Source organism: Strix uralensis, chromosome 4, assembly GCF_047716275.1.
Source record: "Strix uralensis isolate ZFMK-TIS-50842 chromosome 4, bStrUra1, whole genome shotgun sequence".
In the NCBI taxonomy this organism is placed as follows: Eukaryota; Metazoa; Chordata; class Aves; order Strigiformes; family Strigidae; genus Strix; species Strix uralensis.
Window position 1 is genome coordinate 91,112,609 of NC_133975.1, and position 13,995 is coordinate 91,126,603.

The following is a 13,995-nucleotide window of genomic DNA, read 5'->3' on the forward strand; positions in this document are numbered from 1 at the left end:
TTCTTAGTTGCAGAATTACTTCCATTTTATTTCTCTAGTTCTTTTTTAACTTCAAGGAAGAGTTTTGAGACTAAAACTTGGTGGCAGAAATGTTGAAGTGTAAATATGTTCATTATTTTTGATATGAAATAGAAAAAAGAAATATGCTTCAGATTGATTTCCCTCTCCCTCGCCTCTGTAAAAATGAACTTGAAAAAAATGATTTCAAAATGGAGTTTGTTAGTAGTTTCTATTTGAAAAGTTTTCAAAGTATGTAAACAATCTTTGTTTTAATGCATTTCAATTTATGAATTGTACTTGGTGTTGAGGGACTTTCTGTGCATGTTTTTAGGTCATGTCACATAACAAAGAGCGGCGATCAAAGCGGGATGAGAAGCTAGACAAGAAATCTCAGGCAATGGAGGAGCTAAAAGCAGAAAGAGAGAAAAGGAAGAATAGAACAGGTATGAAAGCATGTTGCTACGGTTTGAGGCGTTATTACAGATTTCTGAAAGTGCTACTTCCTGTTTCTAATTAATGCAGCAATGCTACACCTTGGAGTGAATGAATTCTGTGTCTGTGTTTTCCTTGGTCTTTTGCCCACCGTGACCACCTAGGGTATTGTGTGGCACTACTGATGCTGTATTCCTCCCCGGAACGATCTGAAAACAAAACAAACTTTCATCGCAGTCCATCAAATGGCACTTAGTAATGCTTAGTTCATGTATTTGAATTGGTCACTTAGATTCTGTATTTAATCTCTGAACCATCCAAACCGAAGTTACCGTACTCGTGCTACCTCATCTACATTTGCTTGTTTCTTCACTGACACATCATCTTGTCTGTCTTGCCACAGACTTTTGATGCTACCCTTTTTGTCACTCTACTGGGTTTTATTGTCCTCTCCAAACATGAGATTTTTTTTTTTCCTTGCAAAATAACAATGAGTTGTCTGATCATAATAGTTTTATCTTGTATATCCAGTTGTTATACCCATCTTGTATTGCTACATGTAGTCAAGTTGGGAGACTGAAGATAAGTACAACTGAGATTTAAGGTGCTTTTCGATTTCTCTCTTTGAATATACACAATGGAGTGCTTAGCTTACTAGTGGATTTGAACATGTGGCACTTGTATCCAGTGTAAAATTAACAGCTATCTGCCTCTTTTTTTTTTAAAAAAAAAACAATAAGGTTTCAGCTCTAAAAGGAAGATTTCACAAAAAATTTACAGCTTACTTTTCCTTGTTCTCTGTCCTTCCCCCAGCTGAATTGCTTGCAAAAAAACAGCCATTAAAAACTAGTGAAGTATACTCTGATGATGAAGAGGAGGAAGAGGATGATAAGTCTAGTGAGAAAAGTGATCGCTCATCCAGATCCTCATCCTCTGATGAAGAGGAAGAGTAAGTAGTAAACATTGGACTATGATTACATGTAAGTGTGTGTTCAGAAACAGAGATCCACTTTTAAGTAGACACATGCTGTTTTAGAGCCTTGTTTGGGGGCAGTTTAGTGTCTCTACAGTGGTCTTGCCTCTGGGCACACTTGCATTGCTTGGATTTGAGTCCTTGGCTTCTCTATCATGGTGCACAGGACTGATTTACCTCGGCTAGCTTTGTAACTTCAGTTCCCTGCTGTTAGTGTTAGGCCCGTTTGCACTGTTGTTTACAGATTTGTTTAGTCCTACAGTTTAGCAGCTGCAGAACCATGGCGTATTAACAGGGCAGAGGTATGTGCTGACTTATCTGAAAGCATTGCCCTATAAACTGCCTTGGTGTGTGAGTCTACTGAAGTAGCAGGGGCAGTGGGTAACAAGTCAGGGACTTTGCATTAAGCCTTCCTCATGAATCCTAAATTCAGTTCCTCATGAATGCTAAATTCAGTCAACTACAGTCAACGTGATGAATCATTCCTTTTACTAGTAATTTAAATAGGTAGCACTCATGCTGCACCTTGCTCAGGACTCCTCTTTTGGTGATTATGTCTCTACCTTTTTTCTTTATTCCTTCTCACCTTTCCCAAATCAGGAAAGAAGAAATTCCTCCAAAGTCCCAGCCGGTGTCTTTGCCTGAAGAACTGAACCGAGTACGGTTATCACGACACAAGCTGGAACGCTGGTGTCATATGCCCTTCTTTGCCAAGACAGTCACTGGCTGCTTTGTCCGTATTGGCATTGGAAATCACAACAGCAAACCTGTTTATCGGGTGAGTTTGGTTTCAAGGGATTTAGTTCTTTTTATAGTGCTGCAATATAATATTTGCAGCTTAGGAATTCTCAGGTACCTGTGATTGTTTGAGTGATTAACATAGAAAGATTGCTTATAACCGGAAAACATAATTGCTGCTGAAGAAGTGGAGGAGACTGGTTTAAAAATAAATCTATGGGACCAGTTAGGTGAAGAGATATATTTGGTGAGAGAGAGAGGGAGCACTGACAAAGCCTGTTCTTCCAGCTTTGGTTCATGCTGTCTTGTCTCATCATTTGTATTGCAAACTAGAGGTCAGGACTCTGCTTTGACCAAGTAAGGTTTCACTCCTTATTTCTGGGAATGTTCCCAGGTTTACTGCATGATCTCGGTTCTTTTTTTAGTTTCTAGTGTTTCTAGTACCTCAGTGTGCCTCAGCAGAGAAGGGACTTGAGAACACAGTTTTGTTTTTCATTGCTGCAACTACACAATCATAGGATACAATAATATTCTCAAAAACTACATTAAAAAGGTCCCCAGAGGGGCTGTGTTCAGCATGTGAGCAGCACTGGTGTATTTCATTTGGGACATATGTTAATCCAAAACATCATTAATTGAAAAAGAAATAGGAAAAGTAGGAAAGTGTACACTGTTTGGTCAGGAAGGCAGAACTGAGAAGATAGAAAAAGTGCATCAAGTATTCCAATTGTATAATTTGTCAACTCAAAGGTGATGCATGAAGCAACTAATTCAGTACCTGATAATGTACACTGAAGAGTCTTGCTTTCCTTGATCTAGTTAGAATTGTTAGATTAAGGTTTTTGATCCCTAGTGAAAAGGCTTGAATATGGTGTGTGTTTTCCAGGAACACTAGTAAAAACCCTCTTACATCCTTCCTCTTGTGTATTGTACTCTGTGGTATAGGTTGCTGAAATAACTGGTGTGGTAGAGACTGCAAAAGTTTACCAGCTTGGTGGTACCCGGACAAACAAAGGACTACAGTTGCGGTAAGATACCAAAGTAGTCCTCATCAGTTTGTGATTCGGTGCCCTTTTCATAGCAAATAATGTTCTGTGTGTGGTTTGGCAACGAGAGCTAAAAAGCAGACTGGGCCTTGCCATGCTGCTTACTGCTAGAATGTTGGGGTTCGGTTTGTTTGGGGTTTTTTCCCCCCTTGGGCATAATTATATTAAAAAAAAAAACCAAAAACCTCATGCAGGGACTTGTGATTGTGTCGACATCTGAGCAATTAATTTGTGTTAGTAACCCATGATCGTTTATTGCCTCTTGAGCTTTGCAATACTCTCTTATAACTTTTCTCCACTGTTGTTATAATCAGATGTTGGAAACGTGCATCATTTAAAGGCATACATGATTGGGTCTGGCGTATGTGTTACAACATAAAATGGTACTTTGCGGGGAAGCTGCTGAATGTAGCATTGGATTTCTCAGTTGTTCTTACGGCCCTTATAAGGTTCATGAGGTGAAGGTTAACATTACAATACAAAACATCCTGGTGAGATAGGACAAGATGTTAACCATTTGGGAGAAACAGGAAGGCGTGTGGAGAATGCACGTGGGTGCAAGTGTGGAGTAAAAAAAATCTTATCTAAATCCATTGTGACATTCAATAACTTCTTAGGCTATGTCAGAGAGAGCTCCATGCTTTGAGTGAAATTTACACCATGGCAACTAATTTTAGTTTTGGCTAGTAGCAGTATACTAGTTTAGCTGGTAGTGCCAAAGGTGGTGCTCCACTGAAAATGTTTTTGAATTTCTGGCTTTTGACTGGCCAACGAATGAAAAATGAGATAGGGGTTGGCTCCAGCATTGTATAATTCAGGACTGATACTGGTCCAAACATGAAGGAGCTTTGTGTTTCCGAAGATCGTGCCATGGGTCACCAAATTGGTTATGTAAGGTTTAGGTGTGAGAGAGGTCTGTTTCTCTTTCTTCCTGAGGGTTTTACTGCCACAACTGCCACAAGGTTTCCTGCAGACTTTCTCTCTAGTATCCCTTTGCTACAAATAGCTGACATAGGCTCCTGTACTGTGACTGACCTGACTGAAGTTAGGAATAGATAGCATGCAAGCCACAAGAGTAGCCTTAAGTGTCTGGTTTTGGGCTCCTTGAATCAGTTTACACCTGTAGATCCAAGATCACAGTTCTGTACCATCAGAAAGGGATGTTGTTACACTCTCTTGTTGCAGGCATGGCAGCGATTCACGTGTGTTTCGTTTGGAGTTTGTCTCAAATCAGGAATTTACTGAAAGTGAGTTTATGAAGTGGAAGGAAGCGGTAAGTTTGCCAGACTTTAGTTTCTTCTTAGGAGCCTTCTGCCAGGGACACTTTAAGTGGAAAGTAACTTCTTTGTCTCTTGTGTTTAGATGTTCTCTGCTGGGATGCAACTACCCACACTAGATGAGATAAACAAGAAAGAAGTGTCTATCAAAGAAGCCCTCAACTACAAGTTTAATGACCAGGACATTGAGGAGGTAAACAGTGTGTTGTAGTGAGTTTGTGGCAGTGCTTAAAGGTGACAGGAGCTCGTGGAGTAGAGCCCTAGCTGTTACAAAGCAAAATGATTATGGTATTTGCCTCCTAAGAAGAAAATAAAAGGCTCAAAATGAAGTTGCATAACTGGATAGAGTAACTTGGTGATCCAGCTGTTGTTTGGTGCTCACTCATGCTTTACTTCATCCTTTGTGTCCTGTTACCTCCTCTTGAACTTGTGTTGCAGAGCTCAGAACTCCTGAGTATGGCAACTTAGTTCTCAAGTTCTGAAAAGCTAACAGTATCATGATAGATGTATTTATCAGTTTCTACAGTTTAATACTTGCTTAATACTGACCAAATGTGATTAGCATCAGATTTTTGTAGGTCATTAAGTGAGGGGAATGGAGCTGTAACTCATTACCAAGTCACAAATTAAAAAATCCAGCAGAGGAAGAGCATGAGTAAAATTCTATTGGCATTAAGTACATTTCTTAGGTGATATTGATCTGTTGCTTCTAGTGTCTGAGTATTGAAATAGACATTTCATATTTGCATTTTCTTGCTGTTTCCTCTGCATCTTACAGATTGTGAAAGAGAAGGAAAGGTTCAGAAAAGCACCTCCAAATTATGCTATGAAGAAAACCCAGCTGTTAAAGGAAAAGGTGAGAGATGAGATGATGCCTGCAAGCTTAATTCAGTCTTTGATTTTGAAGAACTGGAGCTCATCTGGATTTTGGTGGTAGTCAGCAGTAAGCTCAGCTAAAAGGTGGATCTCAGGGTTCATTGCTGGGTTCAGAACATGTAGAACCCAGTTAAAGCTGTTGCATTCTTTTTCTAAAGGCAATTGCCAACAATCATGGCTGTCTCTTTGTGTTCTTTAAACAAGAAGGTCTTAAGCTGTTCTGCTTTAGAAACTTTTTTTTGTTTTGTTTTCATTTAGAGTACCCCATGGTAACATTTGAAAGTTGATTTCCTATACTTTTTTAGATAGGAAAAATAAAAGTTGTGTTAAACTGTTTTTTACTCGGGGGTGACTGAATTGTCATTTCGTGGCCGGTAATTTATATTGAAAAGAATCTGTTGCCGAAAGATTTACTTGCCGCTGAACTATTTCACATGTAGACCACCTGGAATGAATAGACCTAACAGTGAAGCCAAAGCCAAGAAGTCAAGAAAACAAGCAGTCTTAAGTACCTCTGAAGATAGACATAACATGTTTTTGTTTGTTTTTATTTGCGCAGTCCTTTTTCAAGGCATTCGTGCTTCATATACAGTAAAACCAAAGAGTTTGGATTAATCTTTAGTTCTACATTCTTTGGATTAACTGTATTGTTTGGTCATCGTTTTACTATGCACGAATTGTTAGTGTCTCATTGCAGAAGAGTGCAATTGCTTTTTGTTGTCACCAGGTGGCATAATAAGCTCTTGTTGTTGGTCTGGCGGTGTGGTAGGGGACTGTCCCAACTCCCCGATAAGTAGCAACTGACAGTTGCAGAAATAATCATTCTTTTCCTGAGCTGGTAAATAGTGATACTAAATTTTAATCAAACCTGCAACTTAAGTCATTAACTGACTTGCCCTCCTCATGCTGGGATTAGTGTTCCTGTGTCTTCCTTAGTTTAAGGAGTTTCAAAGGTTTTCAGAGTTCTTCAGAGTAAGAAGTCCTGTTTTGCCTTGAGCTGTAAGGAGAGTTTAGCTCTCTGTTGTGTTCTACCACGTGGGGTAGAACATTTGCAACTGGAATAGGGTTAGCTGTCTGATTCATGGGTCTATCCCTTGTTTCTCTGACTGGCTCTGTGGTAGAGAGTAGTGCCTAATGAGTTACTGTTTGGTTGAAGGCTATGGCTGAGGACTTGGGGGACCAAGATAAGGCCAAACAGATTCAAGATCAGCTTAATGAACTTGAAGAGAGAGCAGAGGCCCTGGATCGTCAAAGAACAAAAAACATTTCTGCAATCAGGTAAGAAGATGATATTGGGAGTTTTCTTTCTTAAATCATATCAATCAAAATATACAGAGAAGAGAAACTAATGCAGTAGTGAATTAACTGCAAGATTTTGTCTCTTCTGTACAATATATTAATGAAATGTGTATCATGATGGCTCTATTAGTGTTTGCTGGTCTTCACTTCCTCATATCTGTAATTCAGCTAAAACTGTCAAAAATGCAAACTCCTGTCCATATACCCTAGTTGGCAGTTGTGTTGCAATAGGAGTAATTTGTGATCAGGATGAAGCTGCAAGAATGCTGTCAGACATTTTGTTGTGTAGGGATTGATAAATGACAGTCATTTTCTTTGTCTTTTCCCCCACCCTCCCTTTTTTCCTTTTTGCAGTTACATCAACCAGAGAAACAGAGAGTGGAATATTGTTGAGTCTGAGAAGGCGCTTGTGGTAAATAGTGCTGAATTAATACTTCTGTACAAGTAGAGATGAAATGATGCAAACGGGGATAATTGCATGGTGAAGTTACTCAATTTTTTTAATGATGTATAAAATCTTTCATATAGGCAAATGACATAATTTTGAAGCAGATTGCTTTGTCCTTTTGATAAACTCAATTATCAGCAGATTACTCACTGTAATAGTGACTTTGTGCATTTTGTATGGGAAAGAAATCAGAAAGGAGACTTCAGACAATAAAAGAGTAAAGGGAATACTCAGTTCTTTGCAGTGACACTTCTATTAAGGAAAAGTTAAGCTTAACAACTGGTTAAGCCTTAGCTATCCTGAGATATGTGCGTCTGTTTTCTGTGTTATATTCAACAGGGCTGGTTTTGCCCTGTGAAGCATAGGACTGTGGGTATGTCAAAATCTTTCTAATCTGTAATGCTGTTGCTGGTTTTCTTCTGATCTTGATATTATACCTGATGAGTGCTTGTATGGACAGAATGCTGTGGGAGGATTTAGAAGGGTGCACGTAGCTAACTCTGCAAAACCATTTGCTTTTTCTTCTTCAGGCTGAAAGTCACAGCATGAAAAACCAACAAATGGACCCCTTTACTAGGCGGCAGTGCAAGCCCACAATAGTGTCTAATGTGAGTGTGATACTTCAGTTCAATTGAAGCAATTTGCAGAGAAACAGAAACCAGTGTAATGTGGAGAGTAGGAAGGAAAATGTGGTTTGTATTAATTCCCAGCTGTGCCGTACGCTGTTAATGTTCCAGATGCCAGGGTGAGATGTAGTTGAGTGAGATCGTGGTCTCACTATCCCAAAAGGAGGAAAAAGCAGTATTTTTTTTTTTAATGCAAAGTCTGAAGGACATAAGTGATGTGGGTATGTACATGGAGAAGCAACTGGTTTAGATTTCTGTAGTGAGTTCTATGTAGAACTACTCAGATTTAGTTAGCTCCGGGCAGGTAGCTTGCTTTAGGTGTGAGTTTCACTTCTAATTAGTTGAAACTTTCCTGAAAGATCTGTGAAAGGAGAGAGGAGACCAGACATTTCGAGCCTGTGATGGATAAAGTAGTTTAACAAAAAGTTCCCCTGTGATACTGTAGCAAAGCCTGCTACTGAAGTCCCTGGCTATAGAAATCCCTAGCTATAGGAATGATGGATAGCAAGGTCATCAGCTCCTACTTCTAAGTAATCTGGCTTTGCTGAGGCCTGTTCTGGAACAGTATATGGTTCTGGTATCAGTGCTGAATAAAAACTGATCAGTTGACTCTCATCAGTCCCCACAAACTGGCAAGGGAATAGAAAAGGAACTTTGTTGCAGGGCTTGAATTAAATAATTACGTCTTAGAAAAGAATCATAACTGAGTAGTTTTAGTATGGTAAACAACTATTATGTAAAGTCTTTTAAAGATTTCTTCTCTCTAGTAGAGTGTTTCAGCTAGAACTGTAAGCTGGAAACAAATACATCTAATGGTAGTGTTAAGACCAGTCCCAGGAGCAAAGCACATCAACAGGAAATGTATTTCTCATTTTCTCAAAGAAAGACTTTCTGAAGGATAACGTAGTTTGTTACCGACAGGTGCATTACACAGCTAGCAGGATGATTTCAGTTGTCACTGAGATCCTGAAGATCGGGCTTACTGATCTACAGTCTCTTATGGTTTTAGATTCATGGATATGAGTGCTGTTTTAACAAAATGGCATTATAGTTTTCGTCAATTTAAATACAGTGATTTTTTTTTTTTTCTTTTTTTAAATTTTTCCCCCTGCAGTCCAGAGATCCTGCTGTCCAAGCTGCCATCCTTGCCCAGCTAAATGCAAAATACGGGTCTGGTGTATTACCAGATGCTCCAAAGGACATGAGTAAGGCAAGTTTCCATTTCTGTCTCTGTTACGTTCCTCCTACTGTCACTGTTTTGCTCTAGAAGCTTATGACTAATAGTAGATGTGCATGCTTCATTTCTAGAAATAGGTGTCCTGTAGAGCATTATCATAGAAAAGGAACAGCTTTTTCTTTCTTGGGGAAAGAAAATTAAGTTTCTCTAACAGTATGAAAGCTAAACTAAGTATGTTTGTGACAGAAGTGGGGGAAAAGCATTTTTATCTCTGTTTATCTGAAGAGATAAGGGTTGGAAACTTACCTGTAGTTTTTATTTCAGGGTCAAGGGAAGGATAAAGATATGAACTCTAAATCAGCCAGTGACCTTTCAGAAGATCTTTTCAAAGTGCATGACTTTGATGTAAAGATTGATCTTCAGGTTCCCAGTTCAGGTAGGTGTTCCAGCTGAATTTGGGGATGCGGTTGTCCAGCTCATTACGGTAGAGCTCACTTTTTCCAGAATAGCTCTTTCAAAGTCATTGGTGGACTTCTGAAAATTGGAGAAAGGACTCCGTGTTTGTCATCTTTGTGATCTTGACTTTGAGAGCCTGAGATGTGTGACAGGAACAGTTTAGCTTCATGGAATTGTTTAGGTTAGAAAAGACCCTTAAGATCATTGAGTCCAGCCATTAACCTAACACTGCCAAGTCCTCCATTAAACCATATGCCTAAGCACCACATCTACACATCTTTTAAGTACCTCCGGGGATGGTGACTCAACCACTTCCCTGAGAAGCCTGTTCCAATGCTTGACAACCCCTTCAGTGAAGAAATTTTTCCTAATATCCAATCTAAACCTCCCCCAGTGCAACTTGAGGCCATTTCCTCTCGTCCTCTCAAGCTGCCTTCCAGTGGAGAGAAAGTATGGGAGTATACTGGTGCAATTTGACTCACAAGGCTCACTTTTTCTTGCATTTCTGGAAGTATTGGAGCCGAAGTTTCTTGGAAGACAGCAATTTAGGAAATACTGTAAGAACACACAAAGACTTAAAACCTTGTTAAGAAGGGAAAGTAGGAGAGGTGGTCTTTCCAAACTAGGTCAAGATTGGAACTCTGGATGTAAGACTACAGAGTTATGTTGCCAAGAATAGGAGACTTCCTGAAACAGATAGTGAGAGTTATGAACTTCAGAGAGTTAGCAAGCAGATGAGGGTTAGGCACTAAAGGACACTGAAAACCAGGAAGGGGACTGAAAAGAGAAGTATGAGGGAGACACAATATAGGTAGAGGTTTAAGTATGGCTGTTTTGGTTTTTTTCCTCAGACAGAACATCATTTTGGCATCTTGCTTTGTGCAGTCTTGTTTCTTAACAGAAGGACCTGGGGACTGGTTAAAATTTGTATTGTAGACATGTAGAAGTTTGACTTCTGCCCACTTATTATGTGTCTCTTTATGCTTGCTATTCTCATGGGATAATGATTTATCAAAGATGCCAGAACTGAGCCTGAAGGGCTGTTTCTATTGTGATTTCAGTGCACTACAGAGTAGTTTTCTTAAGAAATGAAAGTATACTTATCAGCAGAAGGCTGGATTAACAGAGGCAAAATTGCACCTGCTTTATCTATGAAGATAAGCTACCAGATACTGCCTGCATTATTAACTGAAGTTCTAACCTGATGTATACTAGAGAAGCCGAACATGATTTTGTGGTGAAGTTGTCAGCAACAGCAACAAGAAAAATCTGTAGTTTTCATGTGTTTTGGTCCTCACTGTTTTCTTATCCCCAACAGAATCCAAGGCACTGGCCATCACCTCCAAGGCTCCACCAGCAAAAGATGGTGCCCCTCGGCGATCATTGAACTTGGAGGACTACAAAAAGAGGCGGGGGCTTATTTGAGCATGCCCACTCTGCTGCTTCTGATCCTGCATGCTCCATGACGATGTCCTACCTTTTCTTCCTCCCTTTTCAGTTCTCCCTTCTGGGTTGGAGCAGCAATGGAGCTGGGAAGAGACTCTTTAAAACTGCCAGTCATCTGTAACATAAACCATACAACTATTTACTGTATAGACCTCCCTTCTTGCCCTTTCCTCCTGCCCCCCTCACAAATGTGGATCTGTGCTATTTGGGGTTTTCCCATTTCTTTTAGTTTGAGTTTTTGTTTTTATTTTGTTGATGCAGCTCGTTGGTCCACTCTGTGTTCAGTATTAGCCTGAGGTCTGGATTTACATAGGAATCTCTTGGTGGTCGCAGAATCAGCACTTGGTGATCTCCCCTTACATACCACCACAGGCACAGTGAATAAACATTGGCGCAAGACCTTTGTGGCTGGAAGGTCATCTGCACTTTCTTCCTCTTCTTCTTCCTCCTTCATCCTAGCTATGGAGAAGGGAATCTTCAAAAACTGGCTTAGGTTCAAAGTGTAAATTTTTTTGGGAGGGTTGTGTGACTTTTTTTCAGGTGTTTTTTATCATTTTTAAGCTGCAGTACTATTTGTATCCGTCTGTCACAGTTCTTTACGGCTGTTTTGAATTTCTACCAGCTGTACTTGAGCATCTGAAATTGCAAGAAAGAAACTCATTAAATGTGATTCTTCTTACTAAAACGGCTTGGCTGATATAGCTGTTTAACGTCATGTTCCCTTTTTTACTTACACTTAGCTGATGAGAGAGGTACACAGCTCTTGATGTGGGACTTGTCATCTATAGCACATCCGGGGTCTCCAGCTGTAACTGAGTGGAGTAGCTTTTCCTGGGATGGCCCGGGGGTGCTCATTGGTTGGGCTTTAATTTCTTCTTCAAGCCTCCAATATTACATATTTGTTAAGTCATCGTGTCTTCACTGGGCTCCAGCTCACTTTGTTTCTTGCTTTGTGAACCATTTAAACGGGGCTTCTATAAACAAACAAAAAATTAAAAAAAAAAAAAATCACTTTGTGTGGAAGGGGAAGGACACAGTAAGGACATAGTAGAAAGGTCAGTGGGTAATGTATGAGAAGTAGCTGATGCACATTTTTCATATATGAAGTGGTACAAGTGGAGTGCAACACTAGCACAAGAATTGTATGGCTTTATGGAATATTTGACTGGACACAAGGTGACAGCTAAATTATCACTCAGGTGTAAAAAAAAAAAAAAATAATCAAAGTGTAAATATAAATGACATTTAACAAAGAACTTTTCCAAACAAGATACAACTGAATATATGGAGCTAAGAACTACATTAAAAGAGAATTAGAAGTCTAAAAGGTTAGAGGCCCTCGTTCAGGTAAGCGTGCAAGCACGTGTTTGTTCCTACTCAGGCCAGTACATACATAATAACTTAAGCACTGAACTGGATAGGAATGTTTCTGGGGGACCCTGAAGAGGGAAAATGCTGATGCTCTTCTTGTGTCAGAGCATTACTGTTTTTCTGAAATCATACACTGGTTATGTTTAAACCTGTGTTTGATACTTTCTTGTTGGATTCTTAATGAAACTTTAATCTAGTTCTTATTTAACTTTCTTTTCCTTTTTTAACAGTAGCTTTAAAGAAACGCCATGTAATTGTGTGCAGATTGATACTATGGACTGTGTATAAAAAGAAAATCAACCTATGAAGCAGCTCGTATCTACCATGTAAACAAATAATTAGAAATCCTTCAGTGCTTATTTACCGAATAGTCCATAGTTCTAGGACATATGTGGGTTATTCTGTAAATATGTAATCATAGACTGCTTTATTTGATGGCCTATTTTAGCAGCTTCTCTGGAGTTGTAGTAGGCTTTCACATATATGTACTTTTAACTTTTTAAGAGTGGATTTATGGAATCTACCATGATAACTTCATAGGAGACATCGTGATTCACTGTGTAGATATGCATTTGATATGATTTTGTTTTTTTAAACAGCTTCAATGATGTTACAGATTTGTAATAAAAAAATCTAAAGTTATTTTGCAATAGCCAGTTTTCAAAATAATCACTCTCCAATGCTTTGAAGAAATAATTGCCAAATCAAGTGATTCAGGAACTGATTTTTCCACAGAAATGCCTCAGAGCTCTGAGGTTCAATGACAAGTGGTCTCTAAAGGTAAAGTTAACTCAAATTCAGTATTTTTAATGTGCTTGCCCTTCATGTATTGGTTCTAGGTAACTTCTACATTTGGTAACACACGAATAGTCTGTACTACAGCCAAAATATCGATGAGAGCTGTACAGTGTTGCAAGTAACTTTTAGTGGAGATAACGGAAACAGGGGAGATGCAGCGAGTTTAGAATGCAGATCCAAATGATGGGCTATGTCCTAGTTATCTGCAACTACATAACTGCCACTTATTCTCTCAAAGTCTTTGGATTCTGCTGAAATACTGCTTTGAAGAGAGGCAACAGTCAGTAAATTATCATGCAAACCTCTTATATTGAGAATAATACATCAAGAAAGTACTCTTGAATAGTTACAGAACTGTGTATGAAAGCTGTAATCTTTTTTCCTTTAAGTGCATGTAAAGGTGAGTGACTACACCTCCCGCTTGTTAGAGAGGGAGAGATTTGTTTGCTTTGTTTCATTGGTGTCCTAGCATAGTTCATCACAATTGTACAGACTTCTATAAATAAACTTGGTTTGTTGGTTTAATAAGGTTGATTGTTTATCCCTTGATCTGAGGTGCTAAGGGTTTCTTGTCTGGAATTTGTTTTTTCAGAAACTGACACTTCATTTGTCAGTCTGGATGATTTTATTTAAAATACTAATACTGTAAAATAATTAATGGAAAGCAAGCCCCCTCTTTTGCAAGAGCGGCTGTTGATTCTTGAATCACTTTCTAACAACTCGAGTTGCTCCTTGTTAGAATCAAATGGAGCCTCTTGGAAGGTCAGTTCACTTGCACCTCTGCTACATTTCACTAAAACCCAGACTACTTTTGTGATCAAAGATGCTAAAGTCCTTAGCTGAACTTAGAGAAGCTACTGAATTAAGATGAAGCAAGACTCTTCTCAGGGGGTGCTTGGTGGGAGGATAAGACACAACAGGTGTGACTTGGAAACAGAGCAAGTTCTGCCAAGGTGTAAGAAGAATGTTTTTCACCCTTTAGACAGTCAGAGAGTGGACTAAGTTGCCCAGAGAGATTGTTTCATCTCTGTT

The 13,995-nt window shown here is 39.2% G+C and overlaps 1 protein-coding gene across 1 annotated transcript in view; it reads left to right on the forward strand.

The window, feature by feature from the left end:
• RTF1 (RTF1 homolog, Paf1/RNA polymerase II complex component) overlaps positions 1 to 13,487 on the forward strand; it is a 30,636-nt gene extending 17,149 nt beyond the window's left edge. Inside the window, exons 6-18 of the mRNA XM_074867813.1 lie at positions 332 to 443; positions 1,246 to 1,381; positions 2,006 to 2,183; positions 3,089 to 3,171; positions 4,375 to 4,462; positions 4,552 to 4,659; positions 5,245 to 5,322; positions 6,499 to 6,620; positions 6,996 to 7,053; positions 7,620 to 7,697; positions 8,830 to 8,925; positions 9,217 to 9,328; positions 10,667 to 13,487. Of these exons, the coding sequence (XP_074723914.1) occupies positions 332 to 443; positions 1,246 to 1,381; positions 2,006 to 2,183; positions 3,089 to 3,171; positions 4,375 to 4,462; positions 4,552 to 4,659; positions 5,245 to 5,322; positions 6,499 to 6,620; positions 6,996 to 7,053; positions 7,620 to 7,697; positions 8,830 to 8,925; positions 9,217 to 9,328; positions 10,667 to 10,773 (1,356 nt within the window). The 3' untranslated portion in view covers positions 10,774 to 13,487. The remainder of the gene's footprint in view (positions 1 to 331; positions 444 to 1,245; positions 1,382 to 2,005; positions 2,184 to 3,088; positions 3,172 to 4,374; positions 4,463 to 4,551; positions 4,660 to 5,244; positions 5,323 to 6,498; positions 6,621 to 6,995; positions 7,054 to 7,619; positions 7,698 to 8,829; positions 8,926 to 9,216; positions 9,329 to 10,666) is intronic.
• The last annotated feature ends 508 nt before the right edge of the window (positions 13,488 to 13,995 follow it).